At 37.5% G+C, this 27,730-nt stretch overlaps 2 protein-coding genes and 2 long non-coding RNA genes across 10 annotated transcripts in view; 2 read left to right on the top strand and 2 right to left on the bottom strand.

Annotated features, from left to right (window-relative positions):
- LOC116848325 (serine/threonine-protein kinase 32A) overlaps positions 1-8,104 on the bottom strand; it is a 35,485-nt gene extending 27,381 nt beyond the window's left edge. For 2 of the 5 annotated variants that reach the window (XM_032824276.1, XM_032824277.1), the window contains exon 1: positions 7,961-8,104. The gene's annotated coding sequence lies outside the window, so the exon portion shown is untranslated. Of the gene's footprint in view, positions 1-1,622; positions 1,761-7,960 lie in introns of those variants that run through there. The other 3 variants (XM_032824280.1, XM_032824278.1, XM_032824279.1) reach the window with 3 other exon arrangements.
- LOC116848326 lies at positions 899-3,596 on the top strand. Its single transcript, XR_004378941.1, has 4 exons — positions 899-1,062; positions 1,637-2,035; positions 2,378-2,508; positions 2,764-3,596. It is a non-coding gene; the product is annotated as an uncharacterized LOC116848326 (long non-coding RNA).
- A 6,159-nt stretch (positions 8,105-14,263) lies between the features above and the next one.
- LOC116848328 (protein Star-like) overlaps positions 14,264-27,730 on the top strand; it is a 24,676-nt gene continuing 11,209 nt past the window's right edge. The window contains exons 1-5 of one of the 3 annotated variants that reach the window (XM_032824281.1): positions 14,268-14,816; positions 19,855-21,203; positions 24,581-24,772; positions 25,736-25,949; positions 27,139-27,303. In XM_032824281.1, coding sequence (XP_032680172.1) covers positions 21,184-21,203; positions 24,581-24,772; positions 25,736-25,949; positions 27,139-27,303 — 591 coding nt within the window. In that variant the 5' untranslated portion in view covers positions 14,268-14,816; positions 19,855-21,183. Of the gene's footprint in view, positions 14,817-19,854; positions 21,204-24,580; positions 24,773-25,735; positions 25,950-27,138; positions 27,304-27,730 lie in introns of those variants that run through there. The other 2 variants (XM_032824284.1, XM_032824283.1) reach the window with 2 other exon arrangements.
- LOC116848329 lies at positions 15,659-19,094 on the bottom strand. Its single transcript, XR_004378943.1, has 2 exons — positions 18,947-19,094; positions 15,659-17,385 (listed from the first exon to the last, which is right to left on the bottom strand). It is a non-coding gene; the product is annotated as an uncharacterized LOC116848329 (long non-coding RNA).

Here is a 27,730-nt window from a genome sequence, read left to right as displayed (position 1 = left end):
TTTTGTTACAAGATCAGCGCCTGTGGAATTATCGATTATCTTCCAATTTTAATTGGAAATTTATTGTAAAATATTCGTCGCAAAAAAGTCAAAACCGTCGAAGCTGTGGCATGAGAAGGAACACGCAATTGAGCGCATTCGTGACCGGCGCGTGCGTTGAATTTAACGACGAGTCCGACGACATTAAATTTATCGTCAGACCAGATATCGGATAGGTAAGAGGAAACATGGTGCATCTCATATCACGTTGCTGCATACATTCGTCTTGGTGTCATGCTCGACGCTTCGTGTCGCACTCGTGTCAGAGCATTTCATATTGCTCGGCGCATCAGAGCCACTTAAGTATGTCTCATGAAATAACTTCCTCGTGACATAATGCATCGGCAGAATAGGAATCACACGATGGAGCTTTGTAATAGCTCTTATAGAACCGGCCTTTCGTCTCAATCTCGCGCTCTCGTTTCTCATTTTATTTATTTATCTCGACAACGTTCCGTGGTCGTGTACAGTGGAAGATAATTAAACGCGATTTTAATGCGCTCTCTCTCGTTCTCTTTATTTGTATCAGGCCGTGAGAAATATCGCACCGTGTAATAACAATATAACGAATCCTAAGCTTGGAAATTTATAATACGTCGCGACGATGAAATAATATAGGTAGATTTATATGTTTATGTTATATTTACGTAAATAAAAGAGCATATTTTATCTTCAATTTATATACATAATTGTTGTGTTCGTGTCTTCCATTTATACACGTAATTTATGTATTCTCTCTCTCCGTAAGGGAGAAGGTAATAATGTGAAGCAAGGCCGATTTCTCAAACAACTGCTGCGATTGGTAACTGAAGTAAATATAACCATTAGAGTTCTTATCGACCGCTAGAGGAGTCTGGCTTTAGTTCCATGTTGTTTACAGTGTTAAGAGAAGCTGCTTTGTTTTCTACTGGTTAAAACTTTTCCGTTGTGGACATATGCATGATTATATATGATCACGAAAAGAAACAAAATTCATATGACCTTTTCTCCCCCGATAACGATTTCAATTATGGATTATTTAAGGTTAGATTAATTTTCATACATTTATATAAATTTATCCATCGAACATTAAAAAGAATTTTTAAACAACAAGGAATAACAAATATAATAGTTTTAAAACAAAATTACTGGACTTCATATTAATAAATTCTAAGTTTAAAAAATAATTGGAAACGTTTATGAATCTCAATCAGCAAATTATTTCGCGCCTCTATAATAAACTAGACAATATCCATTTTTATATCAATAATGTTCGTAATTCATATTGTTTTAGTCTATATAGTATAATGGTAGTTTATATAAAAGATATAAGAGACTTTTTTTATTTAGAATATATAAACACAACCTACCAATAATCTTATAGTTCTAAAGAATTGATAAAGCAAATAAAGTTCTTGATATTTTTCTTCAATTATTATAATATAAATATTAATTATATTAAATACTTGAGGATATAATCTTAGAATATTACATTGTAGAAGAATTAAAGAACATTAAACAATTTTTTCCCGTGTGCTTCTATTATATATATTTGTTACAATACATTAATGAACCAAGTTTGACCCGAAATTAGGACTAATTACCTTAATGTGTTTAGCGTAGCGAGCAATTTACACAAGCATCGAAAAAAGTTGGTTGCTTTGTTCGAGAGAAATGGTCCAACATTTAGTGCGCTCCCGTGAAAGGTCGCGGAAAGTTTTTCCATGGACTCTGAGTGAGAACGGACGGAGGAAAATTTCCATTATTGTTAGGAAACTTTGTCTATATGACGGAATTTTCTTATCATCGATAACACCAAGGTCGAATAAATGTCAAATAAATGTACAGCTGATGAATCTTTTCCGGCGCTACTACATTATCGCGACGTTCCCGTTCGCGATGTCAGCACAAAATACACATTCGTCAAGACACGAATTCACTCATCGATCATACTCGATTTACTGTGTTATATAATCAATAGAAGAAATACAGTCGCGATGTATTCTAACAAAATATCGTAAGATTTGATGTAACGTGACACATATCGAAGATATCATAACTCTTTGTAGCAGTGATAAATATACTTATCATCTTTTTCTCTTTAATTTTTATGACATACTGTTTGCAGTTTAATGAAAAGAAGTATGATCTTACATTTTTCTTAATACTTATTTTACATGTTTTCCATACTTCTTACACACGATTGTACATTTTTAATTATTTGTAAAGAAATAAAGTTGAAAAAGTGATTAAGAAATTTAATTTCTAGGAAATGAAATTTTAATTAATTTAAGATTAAAGGGTGAAAATTTTACTGGATATTCTTTACGTATCAAAATATAATATATATTTTTTGCAGAATTTTTTTACGTTGGACTTTTTTTATAAACAAATTATTTTGTTTATTACGCAGATAAAAATGATTAAATTTATCGATATTCTGTAGAGTTGACAAACATGTTTTATACATAAAAAGTTTCACTTTTCAAGGTATATTATCTGCAATATATTTCTGATAGATTTGATTATGGTTTTATTCCTGTATGATGGCCATATTGGATTCACTATTTTGAATTTTGTAAATCTAACATGAAAATATTTTCGTATCGTTTCGTATCTAACGATTTCGTAACTAACGATTTGAAATACCTTTATATCGCGATTTACATTTTTTCACTTACACTAATTTATCTCTATGACAGCCATATTTGATCTGCCACTTTAAAATTTGAAATTTGATTTCAGATTTGTAATCAGCGGTCCAAAAAACATAGAAATGCAAAATTTCACAGAAATTTGTCAGATAGAAAGAATGTGCAACGCAAAGAATTAAAATACTCACTCTATAGTTATGGAAAAAGAAGCGAAAGAATATTTAAGGAAATATTAGTGCTATTCTCTAGTTAGTAAGAATTTTAGTAATAACCGTTCAAAATGATTAAAAAGTAATTTTACAACAGCATTCGTAGGATAAAATTAATAAATATTACAATATGTGATAAATTTTTTTATTTTAAAAGTTATCAAATATTTTAAAAGTGGCAAAGTAAAAACTTCAAAAAGTTTTAACCTGAGCTGTTTATTGAAAAGTTGTTAACAAAAATGTTTAAAAAACATACCAGTTAACATTGATGTATAAGGTTTGTTATATGTATATGAAAAGTGTAATTCCTTGTTTCTATAAGTAATAAATATAGGTATTAAATATCTTTATTAAATCTTTGCCTTATTAAATTAAGACTATGATATATAACATGCATAAGTATACAACTTTATAGCGTAATAAGATATAGATTGGGATAATATTTATTAATTTTTTGCCTTACTAAATTAAAATGTGCGCAAGAGTCTACGAAATATAAAAAATAATAGAAAAGATTAGCAAGACTCCTAGGCAAAGTACGTATTGGGAATCGCAAACAAAAATAAACAAAAAATCCATGACATTATAATCACTATACATAAACATAAATAAACGTCGATAACAGATATGTTACAAGTCGGAATATAACACATAACATTATTACATTGCTTCTTATTACATTACTTCTTTTGTAAATATAAAGAATAAACAATTGTAGCGATTTTTTTACTATTATTTTCTACATTTAAAATCCTCTTTTTTAAAAACCATTTTGCGTCGGCAAAGTTAATCTTTCCAACTTTTATATCATACACGTATTATCCTTTATTGAGTTAAACGTTAAAATCTTCTTAAGAATTCTGCGTCTCTTACTAGTTGTGCAATTTCCAAATATGTGGTAGATAAACATTTCGGAATACGCAGTGTCGTTCAGCAAATATAATAAAAATTCATGAACGTTTAAAATTCGGAAATAATATTTTTTTCTCTACCATTTTTTAATTTGAAAGCGCGCGTTTTCGCAAATAGTTTGCGCTCAGTTGGGCTAAGGCAAATTATTTCAAAGTATATTAAAACGTGTATAAAATCTACAAAAACACGCGCGGCCTTTGATCTTCGTACGAACGACTCGAACGGTCTATTTTTCCGCGACGGGAAATTTGCAAAGGGTTCGACACGCGCTTTTGTGAAAAACGCCTGCAGATGTAAAAGTGTATAAACTCTATTAGCGCACTAGTACATCGTCTGAATGGGCAGAGTAAAGAAATATTTCGCGAGCTGGAAAATTTATTCACCTCAACGGCCGATTGCGCGAACGCTTTAATAAAGTTTCGCAAAGTTTCAACCCGCGACCGACACACAAATCCGATTTGCGCGTCCATACGGATTCCATAATAAACTCGCCTGGACGGCGCGCGCGAAAGTAGCCGTTACCGAATTTAATTATACGGTGTACTACGCAGTAGACATTGGATTCCAACGGTCGGAAACAACTTCGGAATAAGTCCGAGCGGATAAACAAGTGTGCTATTCTCCGAAAATTTTCTGGAGACCAAGAAAATATTAGTTAATTAGTTAGTATAGATATAGAATGCAGACAATAGAAAAAGATACTTTGACTCCAAAAATAATGAAATAAGCGCGTGGGAAGCGAAATATATGAAAGAATGTGACCACAGTGTGGCAACGTTTTTACAACGAAGTTGAATGACATTAAAATGTTTTTGAACAAAGGTTAGTCTGAAAATAAAAATATGCGACTCCAATCCCAAAGCGAGCTTTGGGAATCAGTATATGGTATCCAAAAAGTGCAAAATCGAAAAGTGTGTGTTTTTCAATAAAGTTGTTCTTTTTTATAAAAAGCAGCGAAAATCAATTCTAAAATAATAAAACTAGATATATAAGATAAATTAGAAGGAGTATGACACATAAGAAAAGACGATTGTATTGATCCTTTCACTAAAGTAATTTACCAACTTTAAATATTCAACTTTAAATGCTGATATCTTAAAACAAGAACTTCATAAGACAGATAGTCATAAGTTTGATACATCTTCTCGATATAAACTTTCATTTATTATTTGTTCTATTCAACTCCGTTTGTGGGCCAAAAATCCTATTTTCTCCTTTCCTCACAGTCTTGGCCTCGCCAGAATCTCACTATACTTGCAAATTTTCATTTTACACACACACACACCGCGAAGTATACAAGGTCGAGCACGCATCTAGCGTGCGATCTTTGGAAATGTTTTCAGTCTTGTATTGGACGAGATCTTGTCTAGGATACTTTGCGAATTTCGCGACTGTGAACCAGCGATGTAACTTTCGCGCGCGCGCGCGAGAGAAAGAGAGGAAAATAGAGAGAAAGAGGAAAAGAGAGAACTAGAACACACACTTTCGACCTTCGTGCAACTTGCACGTACAAACATCGAAATCCATGAACGAAGCTAACGGACAGGATGTTTGTGTAGTTGTAAACAACAAGAGCACGCGACTTCTACATCGAGATAATCCCGACAATTACAATTGCGCTATATCAAAACCGAATAGAATCGTGTCGCGCTGTGAAAGTATATCGGCTTTGTTATTTGAAGGGGTATTCACCGCTATGGTGATTATTATAAGAGATTGTCAAACATATTAAAGATGAGATTGCGAATAATGAAATGTTATCGAATATGTATTGTATATAATCCAAGATTGTTAAAGTTATGTATAATAAAAGATAGCTTATGTACATGGAGAAAAATATTATATTCTATTACTAAGAAAAGCGATTATGTATAATAATCTTAAAATATACTCTTACGTCACAAATTTTAGAAAAGCTTATTTTTTATCATATATTTAAAAGAATTTATTCTCTTTACAAGAATATCATGAAATTTTATCGAAGAGAAGAAGTTTGTTTCTATGTAAGTAAGCAAATCTAGTTCTTGTTTTAGTTTAATATTTTTGAATGAAATGTTAGATCTATTAGGATTCAGAGCGTCTCTTGAATCAATTTCATGTTTGTAAATTCTTGATAGATTCGTGGATATATAAACCTATGAAATATTTTTTGAACCAGTAACATCTACTTGAATGCAGTATGTATTTTCCTATGTATATAATCAAAGGATTATCGAGGATGTGTCTCTAAGTACGTCATATCGTGTTTCTTCCGCTGCTACAGGTTTATTTATCACGTCGAGGGATCAAAGGGATGTCCATACTTGAAAACTTTACCGATAAAATACTAAGTTTCATCGTTCGTATTGATTATACAGAATTACAAATGCTTTTACGCAATAAAGCTACGTGAAAAAACGAATTAGAACGTTGATCATTATGTGACGAAACTGATAAAAAAATTTCAAAATTCTACAGCTAGTAAAATACATATCGTGTAGTTGTTTTGCTCAGGAAAATTTCAAAGTACATTGATGTATTTTTACAAATAATTTTAGAAGCGTAGAACTACACGAGAAGTTTGTAGAAAGATTTTTACACATATATGTGGTTATATTTTCTGCTAAAAATATAGTGAAACAAAGCAGAACACGTTCATATAAGATCTAGAAGAAACACGACAAGCGTGTTTTATAGTGAAGCGTGATCTTATTAGTGTTTATCTGACATCTTTTGTTGATCGTCTTCACGTTATTTTTGGAATTTATCATTTACTTTTGCATTCCCTTAAATCTTTATTTAATTAACTTTCTTGAAATTTACTTTTTCGTTTGACAGCGATGACATCGGCACTTTGCCGACTTCTCGTGCTTTCGCAAATATAACGTCGCGCGATTTCATCCTTCGACACTGGCGTCAACGCGTAATTCGACGTTAAACGTGATAGTAAACGAACACACTGTTCAAATATACACATCTGTTACCCTGCTTGGTTACAACTATAACGATAACGGTTCCTTTGTCATATCTGGAGTTGACATTTCCTTAACGACTATTTGAGCTCAAATTATCGGGGTTATTTGAAACCACGAGAGATGAAATTTCAGTAATATTAAGCTCTGAAGCGATAAATGGGCGACGAAATATTATTATTTGATTTGGTTTGAGCAGAAACTTCAACGGATATTTAATTAGAAAATTTAAGCGCCAAAATATAAACAGTCAGAAATTAAGATATAACGACACTGTAATTTCTCATTAAATTCTCACTACGCAAACATCAACTCATCAAATACGTCGCACTCATACGTGCACATAAAGAAGTATTAACATATAAACGCGAAGACTCTTCGGAAAAATTATTGCTAACGTGTGTAAGTTATAATATTAATAATAGTTTTTATGTGAGACACAGCAGCGTCGAGACATCGACACGACACCCCTAGACGAAACGGTAATCGAACTTTCGATCACCACCCCTTCAATTTGACACGTGTAGCGAAGTCATGGGGTTATTTCCTAAACGCATTAATGCCGTTTGACAATCGTGCGACTCGTATAAATAAACTCCATGCAGTTCGAAACCAAACATAGAGAGTCTCTTTCTCTTTCTCTCTCTCTCTTGCTCTTTAATTATACAGAAAAGACAGGTTAGAATTACGGTGGCGAATAATTCAGGAAGATATCCACGTATATTAAAATAATTTCGCGTCGTTGTTCAAAATAACAATTAGAACATCATAAAAAATAATAACGTCGGAATGAAAACAACCGATATTCTAAACGCAGAGAGAGAGAGAGAGAAATACATAGATTTATCATGTACTTTAGGAAATTTTTCCTCAAACGCAATTAAGTAATAGCGAACAAACAGTAAGGCAAGCAATATACACACAAGGCAATTAAAAAATAGAAAAAAGGAGAGTGAATACGTAAATTTGAGTTAGTTAAAAGTAGTGCTTCCGCGAAATTATAAAGTAAATTATAAAGTTTTTTAAATGTATATAAAGAGTCTAAATTTTTTATAGAAGTGGAAATTGAGCAAACTGAGAGAGAGAGAAAGAAGAGGGAAGGGGAAGAAAAAAAGACAACAATCCAACAACATCAAGCGAGAAGCCTTGCATGGAACTTGATTTCGAAGTAGCGACGCACAACATCGACGACATTTCCAACAGCGTGTGTACTAACGTTTCCTTCAGCATCGATCGATCAATTTCCAGCTTTGGTCGTGTTAACGATCGCGTAGGCAGCACGAACGAGCGGAAACGCGGCGACGGAACATCTCCCTGTCCACGTATATATCGATATCGAACAACGTCGGCGCCGTCGACGAGTCAGCTGCAGGATCGCCTTCGTCGTCGTAACTTCCTAGACATACTCGGGGATGCAGCACCCGTAGTTATCACTAAGGAAAGACAGGAAGAGAGAAAGAGAGAGAGAGAAAAAGACTTTCACCGGTCCGATTTACGGAAGGATCGCACGTTCTTCGAGACCGAGAATTCGGAGCAGCCCGCGGTCGTGGTTGTGGTCGCGGTCGGCGCACGAGTGTCGTGGAGAATCGACGTGTTCCCCGACTGCCGGCTTCGACGGCGTCGCGGCTGCCGCTGGCTGAATCGCAAGCGCGAGGCGGCCGGCGCGTGTCGTCGCGTCTGCGCCCGGAAGAGTTTCGCGGAGCGCGTGCCATGTGCGTGAGAGGAGTCCTACCTGGACTACGCGGTGCGCGGGGACGACGCCAGGATAGAAACGAGGGAAACGCGTGGTATAGAACAGCTTTGTGCGACCGAGGGAGGGCGTAAGAAAATACGTCGCTGGAGGGTGGAAGTAGGGTGAAGCATCGGAGTGGCCGGCGTTTTGCGCGATTAAACTTTGCGAGGCTCGAGGACCGACGGGGGACGAGGAGCGACGAAGCCGCGAGAGAAAAGAGGGATGATATTCTTTTTCTTCGAAGAGATGATGTATGAGAAGAAGACGTGTCGCGAGAGGGGGCGTAGAGAACGAGATGCAAGATAAATATTCTCGGAGCGGACGATATTCCGTGTAATTGGCGTGTCGTGCTCAGACTCTGAAAAGATACGATGCAAAGGAGGCGCGAGCGATAAGGTAAAATGTGAGATGAATATTCAGACAGCACTTTATACGCGTTTTGAGAAAAGGTTTTGGTTAAAGTAATCTGACAAACAAACCAAACGCCTCTTTTGATTGGAGGAAATAGAATTTCTGATTCTCATGACCGAATTTGACTTATAAGAATCAGAAAAATCTGGGAAAAATCTTCCTTGAAAATTTCCTGGTACATAATTTCATTAAATTTTTTATTTCAAGAATTAGAAATGCTGTTTCTCTTAGAATTTTTAGTTCATAACTTGATCAAGTTTGGATGTAAGAACTAGAAATTCTATTTCCGTCAGTAATTCAAATTCAGAACGATGTGGAAGAGAGGAGGAATGAGCTGTGAAATATAAACATAACAAACAAATGAAATATAAACATAACACACACATGGCGTTTTATATAAATTACTTACTCTTCACGAGAATAGAAGGTACAATGAACTTACGAGAAAATTGTATACGAAGAGGAAGCATAGAATAAGAAAAGATACCAATTGTTCGGATTTTTTATACGACGTCCTTGAATGGCTTGAAAGACTGCTATTTACTTAGGTCCTTCTACCTAAAATTTATCTAGCCCTGTTGTATACAACATGATATTATTCTGGGTCATTTGAGTTGAGCTGCAAGCGCAGCTGTATTCATCGCGTCGCGAAGGGAGACGGACGGACGGACGGACAAGCTGTTTTTTTAATGTCACCGCCGACATTGTGCCATCTGCTTCAAGTGTGTGGCGTCTACAGCATCGGACTATGTTGGACACGGCACTATATCAACACTCTTCTCCCTTATATATGTCCCTTTATTTCCGAGCAATCGTCTCTAAATTATGATCTTAATAAGACGTTCATTGCTTTCGCACGACTACCGTGTTCCACAAAGATAATGGATCGGTTTAATAAAATTCGGCAAGTTTCATTGATATTCAGAAATCCGACATAAAAGATTATTATTTTATTTATCTTTAAAGGAAGATAATTTAGTGCACAAGACAATTTTAATAAAGTAAACTATAGAAAGATTATTTTTATGATTGAATAAGGAAAATATTTAATGGCGCATATGAGATATATATTTCTAAAAGAATTTTTGGGCGACTTGTACGGAAAGATTAGTTTTTAACTTCATAAGAAGTTCGCCTCGCGTAGGGGTTTTTGCTAATTTTTCAAAATCCATTTTTATCTCGTGGTAGACTAATCAATGCGAGGAGATATATAATTTGAGCTTGTGGAAACGTTTTCATTCTTGAGATATTGGAATTTTCATTTTTACACTGAGAGAAATTATTCAATAAGAAGTTAACAAACGAATATTCCGATCAAAATGCCAATGAATTTTCATATCCGATCAGAAAATATCCGATAAGAACAATGGGTTCATAATTTTTTTATCTGTTTAACTGACGAAATGCCATTATGATCGGAAATATCCGTTTGTTAATTTTTTATCGGATAATTTCTTTCAGTACATTTTTACGAGTTGACATCGATGATAATGTCGACAATACATGACTGAACAAACGTTCAGTATTTTCTTAGCAGTTAGATTAGGTTAGATTAGCTTTAATTGACTAAGGGCAGCGAGTAGTAGTGGCTCAAAAAAAGGCGCCTCAAGAAATATTACTATATTATACTTATATAATACGTGGCAGTCCTAAATGGACTGGTTCGCCTTAGGCTAAAACTTATTCTCGAGTAATTACCGGATTAGCCGGCGTTTTAAGTCCGAGCATTGTTTGCCGTAATAAAATACAATGCAGTCTCTAGTAAGGATTTTGTAGTGCTCGGCGTGTTCGAGTGATTTTTATTCGCCCTCGACGGCGAATTTTCTCGGATTATTCCATCAGAAGAATGGCATACATAGTTGCCGCAGAAAAGTGGCTCTGCGCGTTGTGCAAAACGTTTCTGCAGCCCTTTAGCCTCCTGCTCATTACCGCGTTCTGCCCCACGTTCTCGTCCAGCTTTTCTTCTTTTCTCTCGCGGGAGGACGATCTCGTTATTCCGCAGCGAGATCCTAAATAAAAAATACCGTCGGCCGCCGCCAGCCTCTTGAATTATGAGTGTGATCCATAAGAGTCCGTGTTCGATGGCCACCCTCGTGAAAATTCGATACGCGAAACGCCAGCTCGCCGACGGCGGAGCCAAGGCCGTCGCGTCTGGAATTTATCACTACAATAGGGAAAACACTGCCAAAGTGGGGCGCAAATGGAATTGTAGGAATTATTGAAATTTCATGCGACAATCTACGCACCGGAATTTTAATCAGTCTGGTCGATTAGTGTTACTTTGTAAAAAATCGCACGTCTCCATGTCGCCGCGTATATTTAAGTGCGCATTCAATAAGCATAAATATTGTTATGCATATTCAAATGTGGGTTCGCAAAGAAATAAAGAATCCCAAATAGAATACACCGACATCGACTTGGCGTAAGAAAATGAGGACATAACAATATACATTAATTATACTCTGAGAATAAAATACGTATTAAACATTGATATTTGAAATTTGCTTCACGCTTGCGAGATATCCAGATTTTTATTCCAAATTAGATTCAAGGTTTTTCGGTTGAATTATGATACAAGCGATTTTATCTGTAATTGAGATTCAACTGAAAAGCTGCATTAACTGCATTTACTGAAAAACTCTTATTTAATTCTATGTATCTTACTTAAGACTCTAAGTTTAAGTAATAACTATTAATATGAGCCTCCAATTTCTTTTCCGAGTTAGATTCAAGTTTTTCAGTTGAATTATGATATATGTGACATTTATATCTGTAACTGAGATTCAAATGAAAAATTGTCATCTAATTTCTGAGATCAAGTCTGATAAGAGGGAGACATCACGTACTTTGATTCTCACCGATTCTGATAAAAAAATTGTTTTGAGTAGTCTTTGAAGGCTATACGAATGATTAATACGGTTTAAGCGTAATATCTAATTATTAGACGTTTTTGTATATCTATAAAGCGGGGAGCTATATTAAATGGATGTACCGGTTTCCATGTTTGACGTGTGTCGGATACCTCACGGCAACACGGCAGCTGAACCCCGGACTCCTTTGGTCTAAAATTAATTCATTCCGCATCGATCAAGGAACCGTGCGCTTGCCGTGGCCGCCTTTGTCCACTTCAGCAACGATGTTTCGCGATGAAAAGGGCGCAACTTGCGGGATCAATACCATGCAGCCGGCTGGACTACAATGTCCGGCTTTCGAGTTAACGCAGCTTTTTATGTCCATTGCTAACCAGGCTCATAGCCGAAACATATTTGCCACTTTGTTATTCTTGGCGCGTTTGCTTTCATCAACAACAAAATCTTCAAAGCGCTCTTCGCGCTGCTTTTGTTCTCTTTTCGAAATGTTCCAATGCAACACACGTTTGTTGACTTCGTCGATAATTCAGGAACCTCGCGAATGAATATTTCATCGAAGATCAAGCACATCTTTTGTACATTTTTGCATAAGTTCGTTCAAACTCATCCCAAACGTTCGCTCCGTAAAAGATTCCCATAGCTTTTGCGACGTCGTGATATTTTCGAAGCCGGTGATACGACCGACGAGTTGAAAATAGAGTTATAATGTAAAATAACGCGTAAGTGTGTAAAACATTGTTAGCCTCAAAGCTCTTTACTATGCTCGTTCTGAGCTTTCAGATGGCAGTATGCGCATTTATATCAAGGCATACTAGTAGAAAAAGGATGATCTTCCATGCGGCAAATCTTGCAAGCTAGCTCTCTGAGATCATTTTCAACTTCAACTAATTTTTAATTTGTAATTTCCCGCAATCTAGTAGACTGAGGGAACTTTTACTTTCCGTACTAAAAAAGTTATATAGTCGGGGAAAATATTAACTTTAAATACGGTTAAGCCACTTCAATTACGTATCATATAAGTAAAAGCAAAGTTGCTTTAAGGTAGTTTCTGAACCGAGTGTGCCACATTAAGGCTAAGTACTCGTCACAGGACTCTGAACTGATGATGTCAGAAGCGCACAGTGCATGTCCAAAAGTCTTACGTGCTATTTCCACATAAAAAGATATTTGTATGAAAGAAACATTCTGATCACTTAGGCATATTTGCAAAATGCACCGAAAACTATTCTTTTCCCATGACAGTCAATAAATAACCGTAAAATTAATGTGATATGCATCTTTTCTCTTTAACATATCTTTCCTAATGACTTTTCCGTGTTCATTTACGGTTATTTATTGATTATCAATAGAAAAAAATAGTTTCTAGAATATTTTACAAATATACTCAAGTGATTTAAAATGTTCCTTCATACAAATGTCATTTCTTGACGTCACAATCCAATATGGCGAATACTCAGGATCTTTAAAGCGCCGAAATATAAAATAAAAATGATTTCTTGTTTTGGTTCTTTACATTAAATAAAAATAGTAATTTATTTATTTTTGGATATGTAATCACAGTTTCTCTCGTACCATCAAATTAGTCACGAATAAAAGAAAATAACTTAAGTATAGTTCTTTGTAACAATTTTTGTAAAATCTACGTTATATATAATATATTAATATCACAAAAACTTAAAACTATTATTTTATTCACTTCTCGACTGAAAAAGAAATGATGTATTTTTGTATATTCAAATAATTATACTTTTTGACAAACTGAAATATGTAATATTTTTTTTTCTCAAAAGCTGAAGTATTGATAGGAGAATCTTAGATTAATATATTTCTCAAATTTATTTTCAGAAAAGTTATAAATTTTTAAAACTCATGTTTTTCTTGTGTTTCTCTTTTTATTTGCAACAAAATGAAATACGTTAATATTTGCAATAATTTCTTTATTATAATTCTATTCTACAACCTTAAAAGTATATACATAATTTTTCATCGATTTTTACTAGCGCTTTTACGTAACTTAAATAAGTGAGAATGAAAACGACGTCAGCTAAATTAAAATATCGGACAAATATGTATTGTATCAAGGTTAATATCGCGTTCCGCAGCAAAGTTCGCAAACCAGGAAACGCCTGAACCGTCGTGCAACGTATGAGAATTAATAAATGTTGGAAAAAGGCAGCTAACCGTAATTGCGACGTGCCGCCCTTAATTCCACTCGTTAATAAATAATATTCTTCCATCGCGCGTGTCAGGAATGATCAATAACTTGTAGTTAAACAAAAACTTTGGCGAATTCTTAAGCGGCCCGAAGATCATCGAGTTCGCTCGATTCACAGACGATTACGCTCACACCTGGCGGCGTAATCGGCACCGTTCACCGGGACAAGATGAGAGTCACTGGGTACTACCTGGCTAGGAGAGCGGAGAGTGTCCTCGTAAAAGCGAGAGAGAGGCTCGTGTCGGCTTGAAGGGGATAGCTGAGGACGGAGGTAGGCGGCGTTTAAAGAAGGACACCCGATATAGGAGGCATTGTACTCGGCCAAGCAGCGTCAGGCTGGGTTCCAGGTGCTGGAGGGCAGTAGAGGCCGACTCGCCACAAGTCGGGCACACACGTCGCTTGCACTTCCTCTTCGGCAGTTGGTGCGTGCCATCCTGCGAGCGCCGGTGAACCCGCGGCTAAATCGCGGCCGAATTCTCTCTCTTTCTCTCCTTCGTTCGTTCTGGTTCTGTAGAGCTGGCGTGGGAGGCGAAGAGAGGAGAGCGCGAGTGACTGACAAAGGGATAAAAAGAGAGGGCAAGAGAGTGAGTGAGGGAGTGAGTGAGTGAGAGAAACGGAGACTTCCTCCCAACGGGTACTCTCGCGTGTCATTATCCGCGTAGTGTCATAAACACCGCAGTGTGGCTCGTCACTGGGTCGACCACGAGTCACCGTGGACCCGCTCTCGGCTTCGGGGATATTGGAGCGGATCTCCAGCGGCAGGACGAGCACCGCGAGAAACCTGTTCGATGCTCCGATCCTGACTGACGCGAGAAGATACCCAGCTCATCAGCCGGGTACCCAGGTACGCGGACAAAGACGCTCGCGGGATTTTCTCGCGGTTTTGGTAGTTTCAGAAATGCGACTGCATTCCGTGCCCCTTGAATTTCTCTACCTGTGATGCGGTAGCAGCGACGTGGGTTCGCAGGGCCGTAGGCTCGGATATCCCGATGGAGAAAATAATGGAAGTGGAAGGCGATAGGGAGAACAATGACGTCTCTTTCATTGGGAAGGTCGACGAAAGTTCCCTCGCGTAATCTCTTCCCGACAAGTTGGCGGATATCTCACGACCTCCACGGCGAAAGCGGGCAAAACAAACGGTCCGTGTCGCGCGATATGTGCGGTGCAGTTTACGCGAGTTGCGTAAGTGCCAAGCGAGGCGCGATTCTTCGTACCTGGCTCGTTGAAAAATCCAATTTACACTGCTGCTCATGGGGTATGGCGCTTCGTTCCCGATAGAAATGGGATTCTTATAAGCGTCAGTCAAGGCCTGATTTGAATTTTCGTTCGTTAGCGACGCGCGGACATGCGTCCTTAAAGAACACATGCGCGTCGCTAATGGACGATATTGTTTAATACGCAAAATATTCGACCGTATAAATTGTTTCTCTGTGAGAAGCGCACTTTTTTATTAACGTTTTCCGAAATTCAAAAATTTAAAAACGGCCGTAATAATAAAATGAACATTTAAAAAACATATTTTAGTGAAATATCTCATAAATTCACTGTCAGGTCGAAGAGAAATTTAGATTTATCAATAAGAATATTTGTGAAATCGTGAAATATATGAGTTGAAACATGGCAACATCATACATACAAGTTATTCAAATTATATGAAATTGTTCGTTTATCAAATGCAATAACGAATATACTTCATATTCATATCTTTTTTCTTTGGTATTGACACGGTATTGACGATTACATATCATAAAATTCACGAATTTTATCTCACTAATATTGTTGCAAAATTATTTTTTTAGTTACTTTAAACGATTTTATTAAAAATATAATATAATGTATATAAAATAATGTATGATTTTATTAAAAATATAAAATATATGTGATTGACTATAGAGTATAACGCCAGAACCATATTAAATTTTCATTTTTGTTTCTTTTTATCGCGCTTCCCATTTAGAACCTTCAGAAAAAGAGTCTTTGGACGCCGAGTGACTTCGTTAAACAAATGAAGATAGCGCGTTGAAGATCAAACAAACCTACTTTCATCTCTCTAAATTTGCTCGAACTCCATACAATGTTCTATCTATTAGTAAATCAATCGATCGTGCGTCTGTTAGAGAATTGAGTGTGCACTGAGTACTCTCTCTGATGCGTTCTAAAAGCCCATCGTATACAAATTTACTCAAGTACTTAAAGTGCGTAAACATAGCTGACAAGTGTCTCGGCCACTGGACCGCGCGCGACAGAAATTCTCTTAAACATCATGCATATTGAAAGAAGGTTTTCGGAACCATCGGAATAAGTATTAAATTTTGATAGCTGTCACTAAATTATTTAGCTAAATATAGTGCGAGTCAAATGTACTGTGATAATTAGAAAATAATTTAATTATATATAATAAATATGTAGTTCTCAAAACTAAGATTCTTGTTAAATTACATATTTAGGTGATCAAACTAGATTTTGGAAGTTATTTTTCTATTTTTTAGTCACGTCTCTATATCTTGGTTCATAAAGTGAAAAAATGCATGCTAAAAATTCTTGCAAAATATGTTGAAATAAAATTTGTGACACAACCATAAACATTAAATTAAAATTAAATTAAATTACTAAAGTTGAAATTTAATTATGCAAAGCGATGTAAATGCCTCTTACATAATTAATTTTTTAATCATATATTAAACTTATGTAAAATAATGAACTTTTATATAAATAAAATACTAACAGCTGAAGATTTCATACAAAAAAATAATACTGGCACACAGAGATATAAACATAATTCTACTAGTATTTTTATTCTTAATTTTTCATATTTTATATTGTTAGAATTCGGCAATAATTTTAGTATTGGTGGATTATTTTATCTGGTATAAAAAGAATTAATAAATAAACATTAATGTACTTTAAAGTAACTAAGTTTAAGTTAAAAATTATTAACTTCCTAACTTAATTTTTAACCCTGTTAAATATATAAATATACATATATTCTGTGTTGAACTTTTAAATATCAGTATTTAAAGACCATGATATTAAGAATTAGATACAAGACACTGGTACTTTTATTTTATTGTCAATATTTCTCTTCAGCGTACCGATTGTCACATATTCATATACTACATCGAATACTCACATGTGCAGTACACATGTTGTTACATCAATTCGTGCGTATCAGTGCACTCTAGTGCATACCTGACCGAAATCGCTGTATGTAAAGTACGGAAAAGTGGATGTTCATGTTCGCACACTTTTTCCCATATCGAGTCAGCGATGCGCAGCGTGCGTATTAAAGTGGCCAGTTTTTTTGCCCGGCCAGCACTTTCAATTCGAATTTATTAGATAGAAAGAAAGAAGAGTTTTCAAGTGGATCTTGAAAGTGGATGTCCCGCACTGGAGTCCCGCGCTTTCCTGTAATCCTGTGCAAGGGAGATCAGGGTTAGGTGTCCTATATTTCAGGATTCCGTAGTTACAACTTCTCAAATATCTAATTCTTATATCTGATTGGACAAACTGATATAGGCGATTTTCTTCTATGTGTTAATACTCGCTACGATTCCATTAACTATATATTTTGTTTTGTAATAACTAAAATACAAACAAAACAAACATATAGCATCGTGACTATCTTGCTTTACCGGATGTTTAGCTTACTAAATTAAGTTACCAAGTAGCACAAGCTAAAAAAAGAAGATTACATATAAAATATGTATCCTGATTAGTAGTTCCGAAGTCTCTGCGAGAGGTCTCCACAGTCCTATTACCTATCCTTAATTATAGGCCAATTTTACTTTATCCGCCCGCATACTCGATCTCAACGAATTTTATTAATAAAAATTACTTTTACTATCCGAAATAGTATATCATACACTTGCAAGAAACTTTATTCTAGCTAATAATGCATCGCTAAGGGAGAAGATCACTGTAAAATGTAAAAAATAAGGGAATTTTCGGGAATTTTTTAGAAGAATGTACTTATCCAATCGCTTCCCAACTTTGTAATGTTTTTGCTTGCATATTAAAGTATTAAAAAAATATTTTTTATTTAAGAAAAATGTTTATAAATTGTATGTAGCAAAAAAATGTTCAGCGTCGCGACAGAGTCGGCGCAATACGGCTTGCACTTTAGCTCCTGTTATTTACGTAGAAGCCCAATTTTAATTTCTAATTATCTTCCATTATTTCCATTATCTTCAAAACAGCAAAGTAGTCTTCATTAAATATCCCAGCGACAATATAGGCGGCGATTTCGATTATTTTAAGGTCAGAATAGTTAGTGGCGTAACTAGAAAAAAGTTTTGGGAGCCTGTACTTTTTATTTTTGACGAGCAAAAAAAAGGTCATTCAAAAAAATTTTTCTCACATTTAGCGTAACTGAAAAAATTAATTTGGGGGGGGCTGCAGCCCCCTCAGCCTCCCTTCTGCCTACGCCACTGGGTCAGAATGTACATGCTTTGGAGCTAACCGCCAAATCGTACTATTAACTCTTTCATTCGCATTTCGTGCGTACCCACCTAAGCACTTTTCTAAGGAAGTTCTAGACCTTTTCTAGATCTTTTCTAGATCTTTCTTAGAAAGGTTTTTCAAAGGGGTTTTTCGGAATAAAGCCGCTGCGAGTCACTGTGCGCTTAGATCTCGCCTCACGCGCTCGTACCTGCGTATAAGAAATGGTCCTGTATGACTCTTTAGATTTTGAATTTCAAAACCAAACTTTGGGAATATATTATACATATAGTATTATTAATTGAAGTAAAAAAATCGATTTTTTAATCCTCTACAGTGATCTGCCCCCTTAACACAAAATTTCTCGAGAAGCTCAAAAGAGAGAGAGTAGAGTTTACTTTACTATTACTAAATAAATTTTTTCTATTTTTTCATTGTAATACTATTCCGATTTTATATATATAAAATTCAGAGAAAAGTATCTCTCTATGTTTCTAAAAGGACTTGTATTAAAAATATATATAATAAAATACTCACAAAAAGCACATAAACAACATATTCCTGGGGTCATCTAGACTCGACCTCCACTACACAATTCTCGAGCACCTTTTTTACTCTCATGCCTCGTTCACGCATCTCGTGTCTTCGCTTGCAGTCTGTTGCGCGAAGAGCCACGGACTTGCTTGTAGACACACTGACAGAACAGAAGCCTGCATATCTCATCCACATGTCAAACGACAGAAGAAGTAGAAGAAGAGAGAACAGAAATGGTCGGTCGGGCCGGCGGCGGTAGCGATGACGACGCGGCGGCTGTATATATGACGAGGACAGACGACGACAGATGTGGAGGGCATCGTCATGTGTGTGTCGTCATCGCCACCGTTGCCGCCGCCGCCGTCGTCGTCGTCGTTGTGGCTGCAATGCGACATTCGACGATAATACACGACACATGCTTTCTCTGTTCAGCCACCTCCACCGTCTCTGTCGCCGCCGCCACCGCCGCCGCTGCCGCCTCCACCGTCGTGAATGCCCGGAATGTTCGCTCGCTTGGTGTGTCGCGTCGCGGTCGGCGTCTCCGACTCGCCTTTGTTCCGTTCGTCGCGTAAGGTCGTCGTCTCGTTAGAATCGATATATGTAATCCGATGTCAGCCAGCGGGGAAGCCGAAGAGACTGGCAGAAAGAGAGAAAGAGTGCGAGTCGCGCCAGCGGTGCGCGATCTCGACTACGTCGACCCCTCTTTCGCCGTGGCTTTCTTCCGTCGGGGAGTCCGATCGCGGGAGACGTCTCGAGTGCATTCCAGAAGGGGAGGTTCGTGGCTACGGGAGCGACGGGAGCGAAAGGAACGGGCCGGCGTGGAATTTTCGGGATGGGGTCGCGTGACTCATGCCGGCTAAGTCGTCGATCTCGGTCGGAGACCGATTGTTAGGGGTCGATTTTTATTGCAGGAGAAGCGGCCGAACATTGGCGGAAACTACGCGGAGAAGCTCGACGATCCTGCTGATCCCTCAAGGAATTTTCGCCGCTTCGGGGAACGTTTCTCTCTTCGCGGTGCAACTATAAGAAATACTCGGCGGAATAAGGAATAAACTGAAGAAAGGACCGTCAGTGAATACCGCCATGTTACGAGGGATCGATTCTATAAAAATTCACCTGCAGCACGGTCGAAAAGCACAGTAGAAATCCTGAGGAGCAATCGTGAGAGGAGAAAGAGGAAACAAGAGCGAGACGAAGAAGAAGGGATTCGTGAATAATCCTTAAAGCATTTGATTCTGCGTCCGAAAAAGAATTCAAAAACCAATTAGATTAATCTCCGTTCTTGAACTCTGTCCACGGAGCTTTGAATTTTCCTTCAAGAAGCACGTGTGGAGTAACCACGAAATGCTCGACTAACCGTACCTCGGGGATCCGGTAACCTCTCTTGTAATTGGGTTCGCCTTGGAAAATTACGGAGAAAATTGTCGAGCCACTTGCGACGAAGCTGAAGATTCATGAAGATCCCGAGGTTGTTCACAACAGAGTCGATGTTCGATAAATCTCGAATGAGTCGGACGAGAATGTGCAAGTGCGAACGCATTTTGAAAATCTCTACCAACTCGCGCGCTGAAGAACACACTGTGTAACGGCTCGACCAGAACTTCGTCGGACGTTCGGCTGCGCATACTCTCGCGGCGAGTGACTCTAGAAAACAAAGAAGACACGGGGAAAAACGACCTTCGTCCCTTGACCGATTGCTCATACTGACTCTCGTCGCAACGTTTTGCCGTTGCAGCGTCGTCGTCGTTGTCATCGCGGAGAAAGCGGAACGAACGCGCAGAGAGCAACAAACCCCAGCGCGGGTTGCCTCTCATTGACCCAGCAGAACGGCGCACAACACACTACGTCGGCGACAACACGTGCGAGAAGGTCGAGGATCGTATCATGAGCGCGACTGTACTGCCGAATTTGCGACACTTGTGAACCGACATTTGCGCGGTTGATATCACGCGCGCGCGATCCGCTGTGACAACAATCGCGAAATATCGAGGTGACGGTCGGAGTGTCGATAACAACAGAGTCCAGTGTTCAGGATATTGTTTTCGAATTTCGGCGCCCCACGTGTGACCGGCGAGAGTGACGCGCTCACGTGCGCACAACCGCGCCAGGGATAACGAGCGTCTGCACGTGAGCGAAGTGTGTCGCGACGCTGTCGAGGATATAAATGGTCCCGCGCATAGAATACGCGCGTCTCGCCGAAGCAGCTTCGATTTCACGGATAAGGGAGAACGCGAGTCGTCATGGAGCCGGTGAAAGCAAAGTGAGTAAATACTACGAGGTAGAATCACGACGCAAGGATGTAGCCGCGAACAGAGTCCGATTCGAGTCGCGCAGGACGTCCCGCGACGTACACCGGGCGTCAGTACCGTTCAAAAGTTTGAAGCGCCCTGTAATTTTACGACAGAATCATGTTGCTTTTACAGATATAGGTATCATTATTTTATGAACACGTATAATACACACAAATTATAAAGTGCTCCAAACTTTTGCGAAATAGTGCTTATATGCCTTAATTCTTTACTTGGATTTCCTGCACTGAAAAAAAGATTTGATAATATTCAACCAGCCTGGATAATAGTTATTGAATGCTTTGGTGAAATAGTTTCAACTTAACATATAGTTAATATAACCAAATAATTTGAGTATAGACACCTAATGTACTTCTCGATTTACACGCAGATATCGACCTTAACACCATATTTTTTATATTCTATATTTAATATCATTTTTTTTTATTTTTGACTTTAAATTTCAATGCTCAATTCAAGTTTGAATTACCAAAAATACGGTAAATGAATGAAATTTGTAATGCATTTATTCGTGTGTGTTTCGTTGACTCTTTATTAGCTATCTTTGATATTTAATTTGTTGCATATCAGTTGGTTACGTTTTATACATAAATCAGTGAGACGTGACAATATTATAGCGTCGGTCACTATTAACCATCATGGCAGTCAACGTGTTAAAAAATATATCTAAGCTTGGAATTAAATTTTTATTCAAATTCGCTGAAAGATGAAAGAAAAACGTATAAGATGCGCAAGGAGGGAAGATTCGGCAGTTGTGATTTGCGGCACGAATAAAACGACATTCGCGAAAAGTTTCTCTTCGTTTCCAACAACTTTCATCGGAACCTGTTGATACATTTCGAGATATTCGTTAAAGAACGAATGATTCTACATTTATCGGGAAATCCATGAATGAATGTATTCATCATTCTTCAGTATTTATGGAGTACGCGAAATATTCTACAGAAGGAGGTTAGAACAAGGTTTGTCTCAACTCTGGCAAGTGAATTTAACGGCGAGCATTTGCCTTGCTTTGCATCCACTAAAAGTTGTCACTGAATATGCTGGGACGCACCTTGCGCGATGTCTCAAGTGGTGCACAATTTATGCCGATATAACAGAGCAAACCGTGCTTTAACAACGTAAGACAAATAACGGAATTATTCTGCGCAGCGTGACGCACGCAACCCGCTGCCTAGCGCGCGAGATAGGAAACTATTTTTATAACTTTTTCTAAAGCTATCACTCCCTTTCTCTCTCTCCCTCGATAAATTGAACTGTCGACACGGAGAAAAAAGATTGGGAAAATGAACGTAACAATAAGCGAATCAAACGCATCTTGGTTGAAGGAAATAGAATTTCTGGTTCTCAAGAACCGCGAATTTGGTTCGTAAGAACTAATAATTCTCTTCTGAAATTGAAACTTTGAATAAGAAATTCTAATGAAAACAGAATTTCTAATTTTTAGAACCAAATTTTGAATCACTGAAATTCTGTTTCTTTCAAAACTTTGGGTCTTAGAAACACAATATGTCTGGTTCAGAATTTGGCTTTAAAAATTCCATTTCTTTCAACTAAAACGCATTTGATTCGTTCATTGTTACATTAATTTACTAAACCTTTTTCACCGTGTTCTATACTTATCTATCTTTTTCTGGACTGGATCTCTCCGTATATCTCCATTGCTTGAAATTAGAATTCTTTTCGACGACGTGCCGTTCATCGATCAATAATTAAAAATAAAAAATTACCTCGAACTAATAATAAAAAAGAGGAACATGTCGAACGACATATAACAGAACATAAATTCTACGGAGTAGTTGCAGCAGCTGATCTCTGTGATAGATAACAAACTAGTATTTACCTGATCCGTGAGGGTCTTCCTTTGTGTCGAATCCCTACGTGTGCATTCGCTCGAACGTGACTGAGAAAAAATGTTGGTTAGAAAGTGCGCAGGGTGACTCATGCGTATACCTCCATGCCTTGCTGCACAGGGTGTCCCAGAACACCTATACAACCTCTTCTTGATCACGGATTTCCCGGTGTACGATTCATGTCGACTCACCTTCTTGGCTAAATCGCCGGGCGATGGAGTTGTAATCTTTTGCAATTTTTTAAAATTTCACGACGCACCGCGTTCATTTAAACTTTAAATTAAGTTTGCTTCCACAGCGGCCTCAATTAAGTTTCTTTTACATAGAAATCCGCGATGCGAATCAATCGCGAAATGGGGGTTTTTACCAGTTAGTAATTAAGTTACTGATTAAGATACTAAGTGATGTTCCATCCTGGTGATACCCGTTAATTTCCATTGATACTTCGACCTTTTTCTCGCCTTCTTCTCATCATTTTTAACTAGTTGAGAAACCGTTCGATCGTTTGAACTTGTTTAATCGGGAACTAAATACGAGAATTTGACTAACAAGTTAACCTAGCCGGGGTTACACCCCGCTTTCTTTCAGTGCAGTTTATAGCTTTTTAATGTTCTCATTCCTATCATCAATAAGTGCAACAAGAATGCATAAGAAATAAAATTGAACACAAGATATAGACATTTTTGGTTTGCTAATTATGAATATGAAGTCAAATGTGTAAAATTATTTATATAAATAATAAAATGTTTAAACGAAATATGTAAAAAGTTGAAAAAAAAATTATTTATACGAATAATTTCGCGGTTTGGCCGAGATTCGAACCATTTTTTATTGATTTAGCATAGATTTGAAATATTTCGGATGGAATCTCGGCTAAAGAAATTTAGAATTGTGCAAGGTTTCCACTAAATTTGAATAACATTTGGATGTATAAACAGAATAAAAAGATGAATAACAAAACGTTTATAGACTTGCATTGAGATGTCATTTTCAACATCTCTTGTGAAAGTAGCATAGGTATAGGTCAGAAGATAAATTGCCTATAACTCGGAAACAAGGATAAATAAGACGTATGTTTCAGCAATTTTTTAATTATTTTATAGAGCTAAATTTATTTTTAAAGTAGTTTTCACATATTATGGGATGCCTAAAGTAGTTTTGGTTTTAGTATCCTAAAGTAGTTTTGCTTTTAGCATCCTAAAGTAGTTTACACATATTACAGTATACTCTGTATATGTACCGATACATAATATGGCCAAAATGATCTAGGTTAGGTTAGGTTATTCCTGAGTTAAATATTGTTAGTAACTTCGTCTATCCGTACGAAGTTCATACCTTCGTGTCAACAAACACCTTCGTGAGAAACGTGTAGAACACGTTACGCCAAAAACTCATTAGAAATCAAACTCGCTAGTGTGCCTCATTTCCGTGATTTGCATGGAACTCATGTTTACACGTTTGTTTTGTTCTCGCAGAATGACTCCCGCAGGAGCGCCTTCGTCAAATGGAGTTCTACCACCGCCTATAGGATCTGTCATGACCGGATCGTCGTTGGCCAGCTATAAGAGAACTTGGTGGAGAGGAGTGGCCCCCTGCTTGGCTTTCCTTGGAGCTTTTTCCATCGCCATGGCTTTACTACTCGTTTGGAGTGAAGCCGCTGCTCTGAGGTGACACCTTTTTATCAATCCCTAAGTCACATAAAAATTGAGTGTATTCTTTAATAAAGGAAAAACAAGAATTCTCCGCGATCTCGAGATTATTCGAAATTTCCCCAAGTATCCGGACGAGTAAAATTGTAAGAACGATAGCTCGCGCGATTAGCAATGCGTGATGGACAACGTTCGCCACAAAATTTCTTGGAATCGAATTCGGATACGGTCTGATTTTCCAAAATCGCACGGAAATTTTCTAAATATTCCCTAATACTGTATAGATTTCGATCAAATTACCAAAACTTATTGGGTGTGATATCTAAATAGATGTATCGTATTAGGATACCCCAATTGAGAATTTCATTCTTATTCCAACTATAGAATATTTTTTGGGATTTAATTGAGATTTATTCCGATTTCCCGAATAAATAAAGCGATTGTAAGTGAGAGATTAAAACAAATTCTATTTGTTCTATTCAACGTATTTTCTACTTTTGTTTTAGTTTATATTTTATACTTAGATTAAATAAAATATCTGAACAAAAGAATGACCGTAATAGCCTGAATATTTCATATGACCTGACATTAAATATTAATTTCTACTTTCTGGGTAAAAACAAAAAATTAAATATGCAACCTATTTTTGCAAATGAGACGAAAATCCATTTTTGGGACGTTACGTAATATGCACACGTTGAATTTTTATAAAATGAGCAAACCTTATATTATATCAAAAACAATGTCATTTGCATCTAATTATCTGGTTCTGCGAGAGGAGCCTCGCGATTCCAGTCCACCACTAATGCAAATCGCAATTTCGCGTTCGGTCAGTTCGTGCGAACGTTCGCACTTGTCGTTTTTTTTTTGGTGTTTCTTTTGTTCCCACGAGAGGATTACGTGATCGAGGCGCGGATTAGACGACAGGGAGAGGTTGAATACCACTGGTGATGTAGCTTAAAGCCGACGTTCCGTTACTAGGAGGCAGGCGTTCGATGCGAACATGACCAGGGACTACGTGCTCGACAGTGTTTCGATGGATAATCCGCAATTGGTCGCTTACATACGGCAGGTGCACTTGAAACCCACGACGCATCAGGATCCGTTGAACGCCACGCAAACGTTGGAGGAGAAATACGTAGCCACTTTATCACAGAGCAAGCGCGAGGGAGTCTATGCAGAATACATCAGCAGGGTGAGAAATTCTTCCGTTTTAATTCCCGATTAGGATTAATGTTTCGCGGCGTCACCGTGCTTGGAAATTCCATTTCTTCCGCGGTGATGCCGTGATGTTTCTTTATTTGTGAAACTGTGATAGCTTTTTACAGACTACGAGGAGCAATTTGTATAATGTATAAGTTGTACAAAAGTACTCAACTATCGGGGAACAGAATCCTCGACGCGAGACGTTTTTCGAGAAAAATGTTTTTTGAGAACAATTCGTATCATTGCATCGAACGCGATTAAACTTAAGATGTTTCAGCTACATCAATTTTACTATCACAATTTTCTCTGTATGTTTAAGACAATAAAATTTTCTAGATAATTTCACTTTGCACGGAACTTTTTTCGTACATTAGACCAACTTTTCTTCTTGGAAAAAGAATTCGCATCATTATATCACACGCGATTAAACTTGAAAACGTTTCAGCTGCGTCCTTTCTCTCCCTCGTCTGTAATTTCCTACGTATGAAAAAATAGAATTTTCTAGATAATTTCATTTTGCATGGAATTTGTACATTGGATGAACCTTTGTTCTCGAGAAAAGAACTCACATCGCTGCACTGTATGCGATTTTAAGCGTAAAAGTGCTGAGCCACGTAAATTATTTCTCGTAACTTTCTACTTTTAAGGGATTAACGTTTTCCAGATAATTTCACTCTGTAAGTGGGATCTATACACGTTATCTGACTGACACGTAAGCGTAGTCTTCAATGAATTTAGAGTCGGAGCTCTTTTGATGTGAACTTTATCGTACGTTCTCTCGTTTGCGGTTTCCCGAGCTCTGAATTGAAGATTAGATTGAAGTGTGTCAACGACGAGGCTTCAATAGCTTTAAAAGCTCGGAATTAGATATCAAATAATTGCGGTAACGATTCTTTATCGTTCATGATAGTGCACAGCGTAACACCGATGAAGGCACCGCGCACGCAAAACTAGCAAATTGCCTCCGACACGCGATGAGTTAAAAATACAAACCGGCAAGAGGATAGGTAGGAGCGCCATATCTGTTCGCTCGCCGATTTATCTTCGTGTTATTGGCGGCGAGGAACGAAGAAAATTAGACTGCGGAGATGCACTCGATTTATCTCGCGATTTCTATCGCGATTACGCGGCCGGCCTCGTAAATCTGTCACCGAGCACAGCCGCCGTCGTTCTTTCAGATAGGTGCGATCTCCAGCACCGCTTGGCTGGAAGCCAATCTGAGCTGGCGCGGTGTCCTGATACTCACCGAGCCTAAGAGCTTCTTCGAGGCGCAGCGCAGCACCAGGAATCCGCGCACCAGGGTTATCCACGCGTGTCTCAGCACGGACAAGGATACCAAAGAGGTATGAGCGACGAAGAAGCACGAGAACGTAACTAAGGATGCGTGACTTGTTAATTCTTGAATCGATTATATTAATTCTTGAATCGATTTCATCGATTATCGATATAAAAAAATCGCACAATGAGATTTAGAACATTGTTTTTTTAATATAAGTTATAAAAATTGAAAATACGAAGAATTATGGTTTTAGTAGCAATCCTTTTCTTAAATCGCGCTATTCGCTGCTTGAACTCAATGATTGAACAGAAACTGATAGTGCCAATTTAAAGTTTCGACGATATTTTTGTGGATTATGCTCATAATATATTAATTTATACTGCCCGGTGTTGCCTGGAGTTCTCACGTCTAGAACGTCTAAATATAAATTATCATAAAATGTCGATGGGATGAAATCAAGGAAGAAGTAAAAGAAAGCTTTTCTTTAATTG

Source organism: Odontomachus brunneus, unplaced genomic scaffold (assembly GCF_010583005.1).
Source record: "Odontomachus brunneus isolate Ranch 3 - 2012 unplaced genomic scaffold, Obru_v1 Obru_scaffold_093, whole genome shotgun sequence".
In the NCBI taxonomy this organism is placed as follows: Eukaryota; Metazoa; Arthropoda; class Insecta; order Hymenoptera; family Formicidae; genus Odontomachus; species Odontomachus brunneus.
This window is presented reverse-complemented; position numbering and strand designations above follow the sequence as displayed.